Source organism: Narcine bancroftii, chromosome 7 (genome assembly GCF_036971445.1).
Source record: "Narcine bancroftii isolate sNarBan1 chromosome 7, sNarBan1.hap1, whole genome shotgun sequence".
Lineage (NCBI taxonomy): Eukaryota > Metazoa > Chordata > Chondrichthyes > Torpediniformes > Narcinidae > Narcine > Narcine bancroftii.
Genome location: NC_091475.1, coordinates 21,849,986 through 21,870,614, shown reverse-complemented (window position 1 = coordinate 21,870,614; position 20,629 = coordinate 21,849,986). Strand labels below are relative to the sequence as shown.

The window sequence follows — 20,629 nt, the reverse complement described above, 5'->3', positions numbered from 1 at the left end:
TTACCTTTGCTATATAAAGCACATTGTTTGACCTGTTGAGTTTCTCTAGCATTGTGTTCTTACGCAAATATCTAGACTGATCTCTGGTACTAGGGAGGGACTGTCTTGTCATGTGGACAACTCATACTTATATCATTTCAAAGAAGACCATCAGAGCTCACTCCCAAACAGCGCTGTTGAAAGACATATGACTTGGTTATTGGGGATGTTTCTAGGGGCGGTCTGTACTCAGTTGGCTCTGTGGTACTGTTGGTATCTGTGGAAGAACCAAGTTGTTTTGTGTGTCTTGGGGAAGTTGTTGTATTCATTTGTAGGAAATGTGGAACAGAGCACAAGAACCAGCCCTTTGGCTCACACTGTGCTGGCTATGATGCCAAATTAAACAGCTAAACAGGTATTTTGTGTAAAAGTTTGCACATGATCTATAATCCTTCCATTCCCTGCCTGAGGGACCATAGAGTTCTCTTCATTAACTGACCGGGTGGAGAGGGCGAGTTCCTTCATTGACTGGATAGCGGTGGAGAGGTGAGTACCTTCATTGACTGGAGAGTGGTGGAGAGGGTGAGTACACAAGTTCCTGGGAGGGCACATACCAAGGACCTCCTGGAGCTAGCTCCTTGAGACAACCACAAAGAAGCCACTTCAATGCCTTAGCTTCCTATATCAAACTTCTCCAGGCATGCTGTGGAGAGTACACTAACTGGTTGCATCATGGCTTGATTTGGAAACTCAAGTGCGCAGGAATGCGTGTGAATGTGTTGCAGGAAATGGCAAACTTAGGCCAGTCCCTAGGACACATCTCCCCTCCGTTTAAAAACATTCATATGAGGCGCTGCCTCAGGAAGGCAGACAAGTCATAAAGGACCCCCATCCCCCTGGACACAACCTTGTCGCACTGTTACCAATCAGGATTTATTGTCACGTACAAGTCATAAAATTCGGTGTTTGGCAGCACCGTAGTGCAAACATTTATATTATAACCATCTTAGGACATTATATAACAAAAAAAAATAGTAAGGCAGTGTCTTTGGTTCATTGATCATTCAGGAATCTGATGGCAGCGGGGAAGAAGCTCTCCTTGTACCGCTGAGTCCCTGTCTTTGGGCTTTTGTACTTTTCCCCCAATGGTTGCAGAGCGAAGAGGGCATAGCCTGGGTGGTTGGGGTCTTTGAGAATATCGGCTGCATTATTAAGACACTGCCTCATAGATGTCCTCGATGGAGCGAAGTCTGCCTGCAATGTCACAGGCTGAGTTAACAACCCTCTGGAGTTTATTCTTGTCCTGAGAGTTTGTGCTTCGATATCAGACAGTAATGCAACCAGCAAGAATGCTCTCCACAGTACACCTGTAGAAGTTTACAAGGGTCTTTGGTGACATAACAAATCTCCTCAGACACTTCACAAAGTATAGCCACAGGCGAGCTTTCTTTGTGATTGCATCAACTTAGAGGTTCCGTGACAGATTCTCGGAGATGTTGACAACCAGGAATTTGAAGTGTTTGACCGTCTCCACCACTGGGCCTTCATTGAGGACTGGGTCGTATTCCCCTGACTTCCTCCTGAAGTTCACAATCTTCTCCTTGGTTTTGCTGGGGCATTGAGCGCAAGATTGTTGTCGTTACACCATTCAACGAGCTGATCTAGCTCCCTCCTGTACGGTTCCTCATTGCTGTTTTGTGATTCTGCCGAATACTGTGGTCCCATCAGCAAATTCATAGATAGCATTGGATTGGTGCCTGGCCACAGAATCGTGGGTGTATAACAAAGAAATATTTACTGCTCTTTCCTTTGATAGTTGTCTCTTTCTGAAATTTAATTGATACTATCCCAGTTGGATGTTAATATGTACCTGTGTGGCTGCAGCAAGTAAGAATCTGTCCATCATACTTATGTGTATTACTATAAGCTCTCATGTCAGCTAAATCAGGATGAAAGGTGTAGCAATGAGAGGGAGCAATGCAGAAAATAGGTCAAGGAATGATCCTGCAGCTTAGGGGAGGGAGAAAAAGCCTGCCTTATAATTTCAAGATTGTTTTTTTGTCATGTAATAAAGAAAAATGTGGTATTACACAAAATTTCCCTTGTTTACCATAAGGCAGACAAAGAATTGCCAAGCGTTCCTTACAACCAGAGAAAAAAGAAGCAAAATAGAGTCTCCCTAGGGTCACTGAGTGTCCATGGCTTTACCTCCAGTGCTCCCGCAGCCTCCGCAGCCACACAGGCTTCAGTCCAAACCATTAGCAACCTGAGGTCCAGGTGCACACCTCTGACACGATCAGGAAGCCTCCAGTACTCTCTTGCATCCCCGTTCCGACACCTGGTGCCGGTCTCCAGCAGTCTGCAGACTGGTGTGAGTCCTTTTACCACATTCGCCAGGTGCCTGCATCCTGCGTAGGTAACTCACCTTGAGTCACTGACTACCTTCCACCTTTGTTTTCTTCAGCCTTCGAGCCCGCACTAGTTTGCCACCAAGGTCACAGTCTTGTTGGTTGTCTCCACTGCTTCTCCTTCTCAAAAGGGGGGTTGTCTCCCCATTTTCTGGTGTTCTGCCTCATTGGAGTCTGCGACTTTTTGTGGCCCCTGCCAATAATAGGTGTCACCATCTTGGGACAGACCCTGCGGTCACAGGCTTTTAAAATAAACCACCATCGGCTTCATTAATGGCCTGTTTACAGCCTGTACAGAGCTGATGGAAGTTGGACGGACCCCATGGGGGAGCACTGAGACTCTGCTCCCTGCTCTCTGCAGGTCTGCACCAGTGGCAGCGCTGCCATTTTTTAAATACCTTTCCTATGAAGCTCATTCTAGAGAAATTCTTCTATCTACCAAATCTTCACAAAACTCTGAGTGATAAATAGTTGTGTCATGGAGATTGTGTATAAACTCCCCGTCAGAGGCTTTTATCAATTACTTTACCTACTTCCTCTGCGTAACGACCCTCCTACCTTTGCAGACTGTCTCACTCTATTTACAGAACCAAAAATCTCACATAATTTAGGAGTTTGATGGATCTGAAGCTCGGGTTGTCAATGGACCATACAGGAATCTGTGGCTGTAAGAGCGCTGGAGGAAAAACCACGCCTTGTGGCAGATAAAAATTACAGTACATCATGTACGTTACATGATGTTCAATGTGTTATAAAAGGAACCTTATTAGATGACTGCACATCTTCATGAAGTTCCCAATGACAGTGAGAGCCAGAGCAGATACAGTGTCACTTGTCTGTGGCAATATTGCTAGCTGAGTGTATTTCCACTGAATTAGATCCGGGGTGTTCTGGGGATGAAGAAATTCAGTTTGATCCTGAGCTGGTTTGGCTGAATGTATGACTCTAGACCTTGTGTCAAGAGGCCAGGGCGGCTTGGGTAGATGTTGCCTTCGAAAATGTCTGGGCTTCACATCTGACTCTGACCTAAGAAAGTGTGCAGAAAAGTTTCACATAGGTTTCCAGTACTAGTGGGCTTGAGTTATGAGGAGAGGCTGGACAGGCTAGGGATTTTTTTTTACAGTTTCAGAGAGATTAAATGGTATTGAGTAAAGGCAACATAGTTTTATTATTTTGGTGGGGTGTTCACTTAGGAGTCTGATAACAGTAAAAAAGAAACTGTCCTTGAATCTAAGGGTGTGTGATCTCACAATGACAGGAGGGTTTGAAGTGAGTGTGGCTGGGGTGGGATAAGTCTTTTCAAGTGTTGGTTGATTTCCCAAGGGTGCAGGAGGTATATATGGAGTCAGTGGAGGGGAAGTGGATGTGTGTGATGACCTGAGACTCATTCTAAACCTTCTGCAGTTTCATTGGAGCACAGTACTGGCCCTTTAGCCCATGATGTAAACTTGCTCCACATCACTTCTTCTCAGCCCATAATCCTTTATCTTTCTTTTATTTCTTGTGGTTGTGTTTATTTCTGTCTTGTGCGGAGCAGTTCCCATCCCATGCAATGGTGCACCCTGACAGGATGCCTCTGTAGAAGTTGTTGAGGCAGGTGATGTGACAAAGTTGCTCAGGAGGTAGAGGCATTTGTACACTTTACTGGCCATTCCATTGATGTGGGTGCATCAGGGCAGGTCACTGGAGTTGTTTACCCTGGAAACTCGAAGCATTCGACTATTTCTACCTCAGCACCATGGATGTGGACAGGGGAGTGACCTCTGACCACCCAACCCTCAATAATCAGCTCGTTGGTCTTGCTGACATTGAGGGAGATGCTGTTATCTTGGCACTAAGCCACAAATTCCACATGACCCAACAGCTATTTATATACATTTTTAATTTAAAAAATTAGACATACAACATGGTAACAGGCCCTTTCAGCCCACGAGCCTGTGCAGCCCAATTACACCCAATTCACTTACAACCCCCGGTATGTTTTTGTGAACAGTAGGGGGAAACTCACACAGACATGAGGAGAATGCACAAATTCCTTACGGATATCATGGGATTCAAACCCCGGTCCCATTTGCTGGCACTGTAAGAGTGTTGCGCTAACTGCTACACTAAACCTGCCATCCTCTATGCTAATAATGCTGCCCTTCATAATCTATATTGTGTGGCAGCACAGGTTCAATGGATCAAATGGCCTCCTGCTCTAATTTGAGCACCTTCCACATTCCAGCACTCCGAGGTAACGAGCCTTCAACAGAGGATCAGGTCAGCGGTGGCACTCTGCAATCGTGTTTCGTGGGAGAGGTGCAGGAACTGCTATGTTCATTGTTTAGTGAACAAAGGCCCACAGCGTGTGCACTAGGCTGAGTTTTAAAAACCCTTTAGTGAAAGCATCATTCAGTCCTTTTAATAAACCCAAAGAAACTAATTGGTCAGAGATGCCAGGGACTTGGTGTTGTACAGCCAGTGAACACAAGGCCTTGCTTGTAGCTGTACGTTTAGTGAACAAGGACATTCATCTCAGCAGGAGAGAAATTAGTGAGGATTTACCAGAGGCCTGAATTATAATTGTATGGAAATGTGGGAAGGGGCCTTTAAGGGGTCTTGTGACTTCTGGGTTCATACTTGGAGGTATACTTGAGTGATTAGCTAGATGGGGGAAAGGGGAGAAGAGGTGTTAGAATCTAGAACCAAATAACCATATAACCACTTACAGCACAGAACAGGCCAGTTTGGCCCTACTAGTCCATGCCGTAACAAATCCCCATCCTCCTAGTCTCACTGACCAGCACCCGGTCCATACCCATCCAGTCCTCTCCTTTCCATGTAACGATCCAGTCTTTCCTTAAATGTAACCAACGATCCCGCCTCGACCACGTCTGCCGGAAGCTCATTCCACATCCCCACCACCCTCTGCGTCAAGAAATTTCCCCTCATGTTCCCCTTATAATTTTCCCACTTCAATCTTAAACCATGCCCTCTAGTTTGAATCTGCCCCACTCTTAATTGAAAAAGCCTATCCACGTTTACTCTGTCTGTCCCTTTTAAAATCTTAAACACCTCTATCAAGTCCCCTCTCAATCTTCTACGCTCCAGAGAAAAAAGCCCCAGTCTGCACAACCTTTCCCTGTAACTCAAACCTTGAAATGCTGTCAACATTCTCGTGAACCTTCTCTGCACTCTCTCTATTTTGTTTATATCTTTCCTATAATTTGGTGACCAAAACTGTACACAGTACTCCACATTTGGCCTCACCAAGGAGGGACATAGCTGCAGGATAAAGTGCAATGGACAAACATGCTGGAGAAACTCAGCAGATCACACAGGGGAGTAAAGAACATAAGAAATAGGAGCTGGAGTTGGCCATCTGAGGCCCCCGCCCTCAGTCGCACCCCCCTCCCCTCGTTCTCAGCCATCAGTCACCCTGTCACTCCCCAGCGACATGTCGCTGCCTTCCACCTTTCAATGTGATCATGGCTGATCTGTTGATTTGCTCATCACCATCTACCTGCCTTTTCCCCATATCCCTAATTCCCTTACAATGTAAAAATATATTTACTGAGTTTGCCTTCCCTGCTTCAATGGCAGCAGATTCCATAGATTCACTGCCCTCTGGGGAAAAAGCAGTTCCTCCTCATCTCCATCCTAAATCTACTACCCTGAATCTTGAGGCTATGTCCCGAGTTATCGTCTCCCCTACCAATGGAAACAACTTACCTACCTTAATCTTATCCTTATCTATGCCTTTCATAATTTCATCTATTTCTAAAAGGGTAACGAACATTTTGGGCCTCGGCCCTTCATCAGGTAAAACAGGCAGGCACATGAATAAAAAGGTGATAGAGGGGGAGGAGCAGAGAATTTTAAAATTTAGACATACAATATGGTAACAGGCCTGTGCTGCCCTACAACCCCTGGTATGCTTTGAACGGTGGGAGGAAACCAGAGCTCCCAGGGGAAAACACACCCAGACATGGGGAGAATGTACAAATTCCTTACAGACAGTGCAGGATTCGAACCCTGGTCCCGATCACTGGCGCTGTAATCTTTTCTTCTTTGGCTTGGCTTCGCGGACGAAGATTTATGGAGGGGGTAAATGTCCACGTCAGCTGCAGGCTCGTTTGTGGCTGACAAGTCTGATGCGGGACAGTCAGACATGGTTGCAGCGGTTGCAGGGGAAAATTGGTGGGTTGGGTGTTGGGTTTTTCCTCCTTTGTCTTTTGTCAGTGAGGTGGGTGAATGGTGTTGCGCTAACTGCTACGTGAACCATGCTGAAAGGAGGGAGGAGCTCAGGCTTACAAGTGAGAGGTCAAGGGTAGATACAGATGGGAGAAGTGTTGTGGGAAGAGGTCAGAAATCTATGAAAGGTAGCTCATTGATAGGAGAAGGAAGGGGGTAGGGAGGTGGAAGAAAGGAGACAGAGGGATAGGGCAGGAGAGAAACTCAGGAGGGGGGGTTGACGAAAACTCCAGCACGTTTGTGTGTTGCTCTAAACCCCAGCATCTGCAGTCTTCTTGTTTAACAGATGCAGGATAAAGCTTGAGAATGAGAGAATTTCATCTCTGTAATTGAATCTGAACTTTACTACCCAGCAGTCATTAAGTATGTTAAAGGTTGAGGATTAAGGGGAACAAGCAGGAAAGTGGTGAGAAAACAATTCAGCCGTAATCTTATTGAATGGTGGAACTTGTTCTTTAGACAGACAGCACGGTGATAGGCCCTTTTGGCCCACGAGTCCACACTGCCCAATTACACCCAATTGACCTAAAAATGAGCTGATGTCATTTTTTCCCATGCTCAGACTGTGAGCTGAGATGTTGCAATTCCATTGCCATTGACACTATCACCAGTGCTATCCAGGCAGGTCAAACTATAGGTAGAATGGCAGGTAGAACAATAGTAAAATCAAAGATCTCCCTGCACTGTTGTAACATCCCATTTTTTTGCACTAACTGGACATGTGAATATTCATGTACCCTTTTATAGATATCCTCTTTTTCTCTCTACAGTAATTTAATTTAGAGTTTCTGTTTATTAGTGTATTTTACATACTTATGTAGCTGCATCAAGAAGAATTTGTACGTTATACTTGTATGTATGATGATCATCTCATCTCAAAACAGTAGGTCCTTTCAAATTGCCATGTAAAAATGGGGTTAATTGGGCAATTTGCTCAGTTGATGACCCAAGTACTTGGCAATTTGAAAAGGTCCAACTGGGTCCAGGACCTGCCTCAGAGGTGGTCAGGGAACCCAGTATAACTTTCTTAGGCCTCCTCCTTTTCTGATTTGAAAGGGTAAATGGCCGACCCATTTACTCTGGTGATGTCAATCCTTGCATGCATGCATCACAGGTAAACCCCTGGCTGGCTCAATGTAAGATGTTGTCACGGTGCTGCCTCAGCATGCGATTGTTGCTATGATGGAGGTTCTCTTAAATGCCCCCACCCTCAGTCGCACCCCCCTCCTCTCGTTCCCGGCCATCAGTCATCCTGTCGCTCCCCAGCGACATGGCACTGCTGCATTCGGGGGTGGGGAGTTTGCTGTCGTGATTGGGATGAGGGGGTTGCTGCTCCGATATCCCGCTCTGGTTCATGTCAGCGGCTCAATGTACAAGTGTGGGAGCAATGGCCGTTCAGCAGCATGGGGATTATGGGTAAGGAAGATGGCCATTATTCCTGCATTGAGCCAACACTGTGAACCAGAGCAGCATATTGTGGCAGTAAACCATCCCCACCGTCCCCCCTCCCCCACCATTCGCAGCAGCGACATGTCGCTGCGAGGGAGGAGAGGGGGGATTTGACAGACGGGGCCTGGGTGGGGGGGACTGATGGCAGGGGCGGGGGGCAGCAGGGGTGAAATAAAGCTGGGAGCAGCGGGGCAACTAACGGGCGGGGGCGGGGAGCGACTGACGGCTGGGGGCAGGGAGGGGCCACTGATGCCTAGGGAGGGGGAATTTAGGAGAACTTGAAGCAGAAAGGGAACAGAAACTTTAAAAAGAACGCAGGGAACAGGGGATTTCCTGTAGTTTTATGACACATCACTCACCATGTCATTGCAAGGATGGGATCCCCCTTAAATTTCCGGGTTGGCAATTTAACAGGTAGGTTAGGCTGCTATTTGGAAGGAGCAGGAGGCACACATGACCCAATCATCTCACCCGGGTCCCAGGAGGGCTTCCTGGGTGCTGCAATTTGAAAGCATCTTCAGAAGAACACAAAATACAGTGTATAGTGTTAAGGAGAAAAGTACTTCTAATCAGTGCAAGGGTATCATCTTGTATTGTTAGGAGAATGGGCAGATAACTGGAAAATGAAATACCATGATGGAAAATGAATGGTCATGCACTTTGGAAGAAGAAATAAGCAGGCAGACTATTTTTTAAATGGGGAGAAAATTTTAAAAATCCCCAGATGCAAAGGGACCTGGGAGTCCTTGTGCAGGATAGCCTGAAGGTAAAGTTACAGGTTGAGTCAATGGTGAAGAAGGCCAAAGCAATGCTGCCATTCATTTCGGGAGGAATAAAATAATTATGGGAATGAAAGGGTTGTTATATGAGGAACGTTTGACAGATGCAGACCTGTCCTCATTCAAATTTAGGAGAATGAGAGAGGAGCTCGCTGAAATATTTCAAACATTGAAAGGCATGGACAGAGAAGATATAGTAAGGCTGTTTCCTATGATGGGCGAATCTAAAGGCCCTTTTATGAGGGAAAAAAAGCGAATGTAAAGACAGAGATTCTCCGTATTTACATCGCTGCACTTGCCTCCATAAAAGGTCCGAAGATGGATTGACTCCATCTTCCATCCGCCAAGTGGGGTGCACTAGAGGTGGAGTGAAATTGTTCCACCTCTTGCATAAAAGGATTAGACAATAGACAATAGGAGCTGGAGTAGGCCCTTTGGCCCGTCGAGCCAGCACCGCCATTTTACAGATCATGGCTGATCACTACCATCAGTACCCCTTTCCAGCCTTATCCCCATAACCCTTAACTCCTTTGCCCACTAGAGTCTTATCTAACTCTCTTTTGAACATAATCAGCGAATCTGCCTCTACCACCCTCTGTGGCAGAGCATTCCACAGATTCACACTTCTCTGGGTAAAAAAATGTTTTCTCATCTCCGTCCTAAAAGGCCTACCCTGTATTCTTAAACTATGCCCTCTAGTCCTCGTCTCCCCCATCATTGGGAACAAGTAATCCGACTTCACCCTGTCTATCCCCCACTTCACCCTGTCTATTGATGCGGAAAGCATCTCCAAACAGGAAAGTAAGCTCCATTGCCCTGCTGCGGTGTCACCGAGTGGCCAGAGGAACTGTTGGGCTCTGCTTGCTCACTCTGTCCCCCTCAGGCCACCCCCCCCCCCCCACTCTGCCGCTCTCTCTCAAGCCACAGGGGCAAGGGGGCTGTTGCAGAGCCGCTGCTGGTGTGCTGCACTTCCAGCCTCTTTTTGCCCTGAGAAGCTAGCGTGCTGCTCTGGGCTATATAAAAGAACTGCTCTAGCTATCTTTTCCGTCCTTTGCATAAAAGGTAAATTCACCTTTTTTGTTAAACTTGAGCAGGAGTTAACGTGGCTTTTTTGCATAAAAGTCCTTTAAGACAAGCAGTGAAGGATATCTGCTTTCAACAGAGGTACGGAGGAATTTCTTTAGACAGAGGGTAGTAAGTCTGTGGAATTTGTTTCCACAGGTGGTTGTGGAGGCCAAATCATTGGGTATATTTAAGGCTCTTGATTAACCAGGGCATCCAAGTTTATGGGGAGAAGGCCATGGTGGGGAAGTGGATCAGCTCATGGTTAAATGGCAGGGGAGACTTGATGGGCTGAATAGCCTATTTCGGGTATGTCACCTATGTGGTTTAATGGGCGATAGAGTCAAGAGTTTGAAAACTTCAGGAAAGAAACTGTCCTTGAATCTGGAGGTTCGTATTTAAATTATTTTTTTTATTTTAAATTTAAACATACAGCACGGTAACAGACCATTTCAGCCCATGAGCCAGTGTTGCTCAATTAACCTACAACTCCCCGTATGTTTTGGACGGTGGGAGGACACTGGAGCCCCCAGAGGAAACCCACACAGACACGGGGTTGTACAAACTCCTTTCAGACAGTGCAAATTCGACCCCCAGTCCCTATCGTTGGGTTCAAATAGCCTATTTAAGCTCCTAGGTCTCATGGACTAATGAGAGGCCCAGCCAAGAGTTCAGAAACTGCCCTTGAATCTGGAGGTTTGTAATTTTAAGGATACTCAGCCTATCAGGTCCGTGCTATTTCCTAGAGGGGCATCCCCAGTTTCTGCACTACACTCACCCCCATCTCTTGCTACCTAGCATTCCTACAACTTCACCTTTGCTCTTTTCAACATCAACCTACACTAAGGGACAATGTACTTTGGTTATCTCGTGTGTTCGAGGATGGAATGTCTTTGTGATGAGGAAGGAAGCAAGAGGACCTGGGTAAAACCACTTGCTCACAGGGAAAAATGGCACCAAGATAGTGCTTGAGTTCAGGATTGAACGTGGATCTCTGATGCAGCAGCCTTTCTCTGTGCCACCCTAAAACAGTTTAGTTCCCCACCTTTCCCAGAGCGTTAATTGGCTGCTCGTCAGACCATGGAAGTCGTGGCTCACTTTACTGAAGAAATATTTTTGATGAAACCAGCAAAGTTTTGGTGGATCACTAATTATCATTGCTCCATTGACTAGAATCCACCAGTTCTGAATCCACTGTTGAGATGCTGAACTCTTTTGCCTATAGAAACTATTTTACAGACGATGCTATAGCCTTGTCGCTTCATTTCGTCCTGGCCCACCTGGAGAACGACGCATCACATGCCAGGCTATTGTTCATTGACTTCAGCTCAGCATTTAATATGATCATTCCAGAGAAGCTGTCCTCACTGGGACTTAACACCCTCTCTGTAATTGGATCCTGGACTTCCTAACGGAAAGACCACAGTCTATCTCGGTTGTAGCAGAATATTGAGCACCGTCATGCTGTGCTCTTTAGGGCTGTAAGTTCAGCCCGCTCCTGTACATGCTACTAACCCACAACTGCATCACCAGGTCCAGCTCCAAAAGATGATACAACAGATGAGTTGTACTACAGAGAAGAGGTGGAAAATCTCAAGAAATGGTGCAGGAATAACATCCTGAGTTTCAATGTGGACAAGATGAAGGAGATGATCATGGACTTCAGGTAGACCAGGAATGTCCGCCCTCTACTACACATCAACAACTCTGTAGTGGACAGAGTGGAGAACGCCAGGTTCCTTGGAGTTCACTTAAAAAAGCACCGTCTATCCTCAAAGAACCCCACCACCCATGCCACGCCCTCTTCACTCTGCTACCATCAGGAAAAAGGTACAGGAGCCTAAAGACGAGTACTCAACGACACAAGGACAGCTTCTTCCCCACTGCCATCAGATACCTGAATAATCAATGAACCAGAGACACTGCCTTCCTTACTGTGCACGATTCTTTCAAATTATTTATTTATTTATAGTAATGTTGTCAGATGATTGTAATATGAATCTCTGCACTATGATTGCTGCCACAAAACTGACTAGTGACTTATCGTAGACACTCAATATCTCCTCACTTGTCAATAAGGCGCAATAGCAACTGCACTTCCTGAGAAGACTGAAGCGGACAAGGCTACCGGCCACCATTACATCAACATTTTACAGCTCTATCGAGAGTGTCCTGGTCGGCTGCATCACTGTGCGGTACGATTACTGCAGAGAAATGGACCAGAAGTCAATCCACAGGGATATAAGAGTGGCAGAGAGGATCACTGGAATCTCCCACCACCAATCGACATGATCTACCGGGATCGTTGTCTGAAGAAGGCGCAGAAAATCATTGAGGACCCCTTCCACCCTGCACACAGCTTCTTTCAGCTGCTCCCATCAGGAGGATCAGAGCCAGCACTGCCAGGCTGAGGAACAGCTTCTTCCCACGGGCAGTGAGGATGCTGAACGACCAAAGGAACTGCTCCCACTGACCATCCGAGACTCTCATTTGCACAAAACAATATTAACTATAATACTTGTCCTGAATATGGTTTATTTGTCAGTATGTGAATTATGTCTGGTTGCGTGTCTGCATGTTTTTGCACTGAGGACAGGAGATCGTTGTTTCATCGGTCGTGCTTGTACAATCAGATGACGATAAACTTGACTTGTATTTCTTCGGTTCAGACCTAGGGAATAACTTCAGACCCAATTTACTTTAAGCCTCATGCTATTTATTTGCAAGGGTACAACACTTAGTTGATGTGTGGAGTCTCGCTCATAATTTAGATATCTAGAACCAAGTGAACAAGGTCTGGGGCTGCTACTTATTTATGTTGTTTACACAATGCATTCTTGGAAATTATTCCCAGATTCCCAGAATGCAGTCTCTGTAAAAAGATCAGAACAGAAATGAGTGATCCCTTGACATTTTTGCGGACTGCCTGCAGTCTAAATTGAACTGCCGGCAGTCCGCAACAATGGTCTAATGAATACAACTCAACGCAGGAGATTTAAATGTGTAGCAAGGAGACATTAACTTACCAGCAGCTATCAACCACTATGTCAAATCTTTGGAATGATGTTAGCAACAACATCTGTGGATCAAGAGCCATTTTGCTCTTTTTGGGACATAAATGAATGACGTCACTGACATCTTGTGTCACACGTAAGTTATACGTCATTGGTGACGTCGACCCACGTCCATCTACGTAAGAATCACACCTATGGTATTTTGTCTAAACTCATGGTGATATCCGTACACGAGTAGTTCTGTATGAATGGCCACTCTGGAAGGTAAGTGTGAAAAAATTAACTACGCAAAAATAACATTATTTATGTGTTTAAAAAAACACATATCTTTAGGCTCTTTCAGGTGGCCAGAATACCCCAATATAAAGCCGCATATTCTACCCCTATGCAGCTGTCGAGGTACCCACCTGAAAGAGCCTGACACACCTCCAAAGCGCTGACACCAACTCTCCTCCGGGAGGGATCATCTGCGGATCGAGGAAGTTCCCCGATGCACCTGAATGCAGTCGCCTGAAAGTGGCTGCTAAGGGATGGGCCGATGACACTATCAGCCGGCGACCCAACTCCCTGCTGCCTGACAGACCCCCGTCACACGACCTGGCAGCCCCCTTCCCCGCTGCCCCTGCCCCAACGTCCCTCGCTGGCCGCCCCTGCCCCAATGTACCGCCGACCTCCCCTCCCCAGTAAGGCAAGGTCTGTCAGGCAGCGGGGCGGTGGGCTTCATGCAGTAGGGAGGGGGGCTGTCGGACAGCGGGGAGGGGGCGGCTGGCGAGGGAACGTCGGGGCAGGGGCGGCCAGCTGGGAATGTCGGGGAGCGGGCAGTACGGGCTGTCACAGTCCAGCTGGCTGCTCTCTACTGCTCAAAATGCGGCATAGTAATGGCGGTCTTCCCTACTCATAAACCCCCTACGCAGCTGGAACTGTGTGGGAAACATAGAGCAGATCCATCTGCGTGGGGGATTATGGGTAGGGAAGACGGCCGTTGCTATGCTGCATATTTATGATAGGTGGCACCAGTCGCCCCGCCTCCTTCAGATGCAGAGGTGAGGCCCTTTCAGGTGGACTGTAGCAGCCTTTTAGGGCTGCCACCAGAAAGGTGTGACTTCAGGTTGGGGTCTGCTCCTGCAGCCACCCTCAAGGTGGAGGATGCACCTGAAAGTGGCTTTCACCAGACACCCATGATTAGTGAATCACAGCTATCTGGTGCTGCAGGCATTTCCTATACCGGACCTTGAGCACCTCAGCATTGATCAGCTCAGCGGGTTGTTACTGTGCCATCAGTTCCCTTGCAGTCATATGCTCCTGCATAACGAGAATAGTTAAGCCAACAGCAGGTGGTTAAGGTTGTGAACACATTTAAACATGTCCAATTCTACTTGCTCTTTCCACAAGCCCTCAGTGATTGTCTTTCCCCACATAGTAAGCGGGCATGACTTGCTTGGCATTGCAGTGTGGTTTTTGGATTAATAATTAATACTTAATTAATATTTTTTTTTGTTTTTTTATATATATATATCGATCTTTTTTTTTAAGATATATATTTTTTATTTTTTTTATACTAATAGTATATTAATTCTTCACTCTTTATTGTGGGGGTGGGGAGGGGGGGTTAAAAATAGTTTTTAGGGGTTAAAAATAGTTTTTTTTAGTTTTAGTGGTTAGGGGGAGATGCCGAGATTGGTATTGTATTAACTATGTTACTTTGTACTTGTATTATTTTATTTTGTATTTTTTCTGTACGTGAATTACTTACTTTCTTCATATGTTAAAATTAATAAATAAAGTTTCGCAGAGTGTGGAAAGGCAACCAACATCATTAAGGACCCCATCAGCATATTCACAAACTCTTCTCTCTGCTCCCTTAAGAAGAAAGTACTGAAGTCCAGGATCTCTAGGTTCAATTACAATTTTATTTTCAAGCTCTTGAACCTCCCCTTACTGAACCGCCCAAACTTTCCCAGAACTACAAAAAGACCTATCTGCACTCTTGCAACACCATTTTTCTTTTGCACTAACTATAAATGTGAATATTTATTTTCTGTCTTTTTATCTTCATTATCTCTTTCCATATGGTATTTAATGAATAAAGTTGGAGTTGATAGGCTGAACAAAAGTACCTGCTGCTGGGCTACAACAAGTAAGAATGTCAATGCATCTGTACGTTGTACTCGTATGACAGTAAACTCACTATCATTAGTCTTGTTATTAAGTATAATACTGAGGAAGTCATGTTGATTCAAACTTTGGTTAAAAATTTTGATGCTTGTACTATTGTGAGCAGATCTGATTGTCCCATGATAAGAAGGAGGCTTTGGAAAGGGCACAGAGGGGATTCTCTAGAATGCTACCTAGATTGGAGGGTATGAGCTACAAGGAGAGGTTGAAGATTCCTTTTATTGTCATGTAATAATGCATTAAAAATGTAATATCGATGATGAACTTAAACTTTTTTTGCTGTAAGGCAGTCACCATGAGCATGGCATAGCCCAGCGCCTCAAACAATATGAGAATTAAAAGCAAAAGAGAGTCCCTTCATAGACCATGCATGTCTGGATTGGCCTCCAGCACTCTCACAGATCCCTGCTCACCATCAGCAACCCGAGGTCCAGGTCCAAACCTCCAATATGATCAGGAAGCGTTCAGTGCCCGAGGCCCTTTGGGAGCCCTTCTCGCCCCAGCACCCTCTCAAATCCCAGATGTGAGTCTCTAGCAGGTTGAACAAACTTAGATTTCTGTTTGTGTGACTAGATAGAATTTATGAAATTATGAGAGGAATAGACAGACAGAATCCTTGTGGTAAAAATGTCATAGACTGGAGGACACGCAGTTAAATTGTTGGGGGAAACATTTAAAGATGTACAGGGTACAGATAGTGGTGGGTGCCTGCAACGGGCTGCCAGGATTAGTGGTGGAAGTAGATGCAATAGTTGTGTTTAATAGATTTTTGGATAGATGCATGAATATGTGCAGGCAGAAGAGATTTTGTTCAATCTAGTTATCACATTGGGTGCAGACATTGTGGTCTGATGTGTATATTCCTGCAATGTAAAGTTCTATGCTCCGAGATCTATTTCTTTTCTCTTTGGCTCATGAAGTATTCTTGCTGCTTTCAGACTCGCTATGAACGAGGAGCAGTTTGTTAACATTGACCTGAATGATGATGACATCTGCGGAGTTTGCAAGTTGGAGACAGCGAAGGAGATGCTTTCGTTCTGCCACATTTGCTTCGAACTCAGTATTGAAGGTGAGGCTGGTCTGAATGGGGTAAAAAGGGAAGTGGGTAATGAATCAGTTATATTGTTGAAAAAAAATCACATATCATTGATGCTATAATTTAATTCTAAACAGCTCATTGTTGAGGCTGTGAAGCAACAAAGGGTTTAAGTTGAAGGTTAAGAAATCGCTCTCTGACAATTGCATTGCATATAGGAACAGGTCCAGATCAAAGCTGTTCGTCACTGAATGCTGTTACGACCCCTAACTTCAAAATAACCCTTGTCTAACTAGCGTTAGAGTTAACTAACTTTTGGTCACCTATTTACAGGAACATTAAAAGATTCAAAGAGTGTAGAGAAGATTTACTAGGATGTCAGGATTTGAGGTCTAAGCTACAGGGAAAGATTAAATAGATTAGGACTTTGGAATGTGGTAGGATGATATAGGTATACAAAATTATGAGAGAAAATCAGTAAATTCAAGCAGGACATGGCATAAGAATGAAAGGTAAACTGTTTAGGGGGCACGCAGAGAGCAGTGAGAGCTGCCAGTGGTAAATGCGGGCTTGATTTTGACATTTAAACATGAACAGGATGCCTATGGTCTGGGTGCAGGTGATTGGGACTAGGCAGTCATAGTTTGGCACAGATAAGATAGGCCCAAGGGTCTGTTTCTGTTCTGTAGTGTTCTATGGTTCAAGAGTCCAACTGAATTTTGAAATTTACAATTGACCAGAAGACCCATCAGCTTTACAAGGGAAGAAAGTTTGTGGTTCCCTGCTCCTCATAAAGTTAATACTTTGCTCAGAAACCATTGTCATGCATTTTGGATGCGGGTGGTAATATCTGAACTGCATGACTTATCAGAAAAGGACTATGGCCCTAAGGAATCACCTTCATTCTCTCTTTCAATTCTTAGAATTTTAAAAATTGAAAAAAAGTTAGTTTGCAAGTGTAGAAGGTAATCAAGGAGGCAAATGGCCATTATTGTTGGTGGGATTGAATTTAAGAGCAAAGAGCATCTGATCTGGGTATTGGCGAAGCTGCTGGGTGCATTTCTGGTCTTCTGACTTGAAAAAGGATATACTGACTTTGGAGGGGTGCAGAGGAGGTTCACCTGGTTGAATATATATTCTGGGTTACATGTATCCATGTTGCTGCTGTTAGAACATAGAACATTTGAGTACAGTACAGACCCTTCAACCCACGATGTTCTCCCAACCTAGGTAAACCTACTCCACAACAATCTAACCCTTTCCAACCACACACTCATAACCCTCTATTTTGCTTACACCCATATGTCTGTTTAGGAGTCTTTTGTATGTCCCAGTATCCACCACCACCCCTGGCAATGCTTTCCAAGCACCCATCATTGTTCGTTATAAAAAAAAACTTAATTATGACATTTCCATTCAACTTAAACAGATGTCCTCTGCTATTTGTTATTGTTGCCCTGGGAAAAAGCGAAAAAAGGTGTTCCAGAGATAACATCTTTACTTCATAGATACGATACGAAACCTGCTCAATTCCTCCAGCATTTGTGTTTTTAACTTATTAATGCAGTTGTAGGTATAAATATATAGTAATAAATAAGGAGCAAAATAACATATAAACTTTAAGTGAGTCTCTGAATGAGTCCATTGTTTGAGTCTGATATTTGAGGAGTAGCATCTAGTCCTGAACCTGGATGTACAAGTCTTGCAGCATCTATACCTCCTCCCTGATGACAGCAACGAGATTAGAAAATATCCTGGGTGGTGTGGATGCACGATAATTGAGGCTGCTCTCTGTCATCAGCGTTCCATGTAGATGTTCTCGATAGGGGGAGAGTTTTGCCTGTGATGCAGTGGACTGTTTCCGCGGCCTTTTGCGAGGCGTTCAACTCAGAGGTAATGGTGCCCCTGTGGTGGTACGCCATTAGGCAGGCGAACCGGCCCCGCTTGTCACGTAAGCGGCGGGGCAGCCGGCCAAAATGGTGCCGTCAGGGGTTTCCTCCCGACCTCGGCACCAGGCTCAGAAGCCCGTGCTTGGTGACCCACTTGACGCCCCGGTGACGTCGGGGCCCCCCAGCGCGGTTCTCAGCCAGGTCTGGGCTGGGAGTATAAGACCAGTCAGGCAGCCTGCAATAAATCAGTTTTGCTCACTGAACTCAACCCGTCTGGTTGTGCGATCCTTCAGTTAGCAGTGTAGCCGCCACTACACCCCCAGACCAGGCCAAGATGCAGATGCTCATCACACTTTCCACTGCACATCTGTAGAAGTTAGCCATGGATTCCATTGTCATATCGAACCTCCACAACTTCTGAGGAAGTAGAGGCATTGATAAGTTTTCTTTGCAAGAAAGTTTGTGATGGGTCCATGATCAACAAATGAAAGCCATTCGATGATTGGAGATGCATACTTAGTAAAATATTGAAGTGCATCAACAATAGATTGTACTTTCCATTGTAGGGAGGGTGTGGTCAATCTTTGTGGTATTTGGGGTCTCCTCTTTCAAACATTCCTATGAGCTCAAACTGTTAGTCAACAACAGGAACCTTGCACATAAAATAAAAACAGAAAATGCTGCAAGGTTAAACAACATCTGGAAAGAGAAAGTTAATATTTCAGGTCAAAAACTTCATATGAAAGGGAAAGAGAGAAAAATGAAATTTTTTTTGTGGCAGAATAGATGAAGGAAGGATGAGACAACATCTGTAACAGGGCGAGGCCAGTATTGCTGTGGGGATAAGATGGGGAGTTCCTCCAGTCAATGTTAACTCGAGATATAAATGTGAATTTGTCTGCCTTAAAGCAGGCAGAGGCAATTTTGCAATATTACATGTTCTGTAGTATTAAAGGAATCCTGAAATATTGCAAAATGCTGGGCAGTTGGATCATCTTAACAGAATGAAATACTCAGCCAACCTCAGAAATTATATACATCTTGCAGAAATTATCAATTCCGATGCAGATGGAGAAGGTGTCAACTGAAATTTTGGAGTGTGCTATTGAATGTGGAGAGCTACTCTGTGCCCAGATGGAAGGTGGGGTGTTGCCCCTCAATCATTCGCTGCAGCTCACCGTGTTACAGAAAGCCCCAAGTGGGAGGGAGATGGAAAATTAAAGGGTACAGTGGCGGGTCACTCGTGCGAACTGAACTCATGGCTCTTCAAAGCATTCATCCAATCCGAGTTTGGTTTTTGCAGTGTAGATGAAAAATAGTGAACAATGAATGTCGTACACGAAATCAAAAGTTTCAAGTGGATCACTGTTACACCTAGAAAGGCTGTTTGGTTTCAAAGATGGTGGGAATGCAAGAAGTGAAAGTCAATTTTATTTGCATCGTCATGATGGATGCGCAAATTTTAGAACATAGAACATTACAGTACAGGCCCTTCAATCCATAATGTTGTGCTGACCTGCGGAAACTTACTCCACAGCAATATAATCGTCATACTTTTAACCCGTTATTTTTCTGACATCGTAGCCTGCCTAAAATTCTTTTGACTGTCCCTATTATATACCAGCCTCCAGAATCAGAATTTATTGTCATGAGTATGTCATGAAATTCAGTGTTTTGCAGCATTTATATAAATCACTACAGAAAACAAATAAAAATAGTGCAAGAAAAAGTCCAAGTTAGGCAGTGTCTGTGGTTCATTGTTCATTCAGGAATCTGATGGCAGAGGGGAAGTAGCTGTCCTTGTGCCACTAAGTGCTCTTCTTCCGGCTCCTGTACCTTTTTCCCGAGGGTAGCAGGGTGAAGAGGCCATGCCAGGGTAGTATGGGTCATTGACGATGGAGGCTGCTTTCTTAAGACACCTTGCTGAAGTGAAGACTGGTGCCTGCGATGTCGGCAGGCCGAGTTAAAAACACTTTGGATTCTTTTTAATCCTGAGTGTGGACACCTCCGTACCGAACAGTGATGCAACCAGCCACAATGCTTTCCACGGTACACCTGTAGAAGTTTTCAAGATTTTTCGGTGACATAGTGAATCCCCTCAAACTCCTCACAAAGTATAGTGGCGAGCTTTCTTCGCGATTGCATCGACATGGAGGCTCCAGGACAGATTCTCCACCACCACCCCCAGCAATGCATTCCAAGCTTCCACCACTCTCTGTGTGAGTGTGTTTAAAAAAAAAAGTACCTCTGACATCTCCCCTAAACTTTCATCCACTCACTTTAAACAGATATATGGACTCTGGTATTTGCTATTGTCACCCCAAGAACAAGGGGTTTTCTTGTAGACTGTCCACCTTTCCTAAGCCTTATTAAGTCACCTCTGTTACTCCGAAGAGAAAATCCCTAGCTTTGGTGTTAAATCTGTGGAATTTGTTGCCACAGGTGGTTGTGGAGTCCAGGCCATTCCGTATTTAAGAGTTGATCCATTTTCCCACTCAGCCCCACTGCCCGGCCTTCTCCCCAAATCCTTTGATACCCTGCCTAATCAAGAACCTATCAATCTCTGTCTTAAATACACCCAATGACTTAGCCTCCACAATTA

General features: G+C 45.1%; 1 protein-coding gene across 3 annotated transcripts in view; it reads left to right on the top strand.

Moving 5' to 3' along the window:
- c7h21orf91 (chromosome 7 C21orf91 homolog) overlaps positions 1 to 20,629 on the top strand; it is a 53,991-nt gene that overhangs the window by 4,542 nt on the left and 28,820 nt on the right. For all 3 annotated transcript variants that reach the window (XR_011341611.1, XR_011341612.1, XM_069889071.1), the window contains exon 2: positions 16,041 to 16,171. Coding sequence is in view for 1 of the 3 variants with exons in the window: in XM_069889071.1 (XP_069745172.1) it covers positions 16,048 to 16,171 (124 nt within the window). In the remaining 2 variants the exon portion in view is untranslated. The remainder of the gene's footprint in view (positions 1 to 16,040; positions 16,172 to 20,629) is intronic.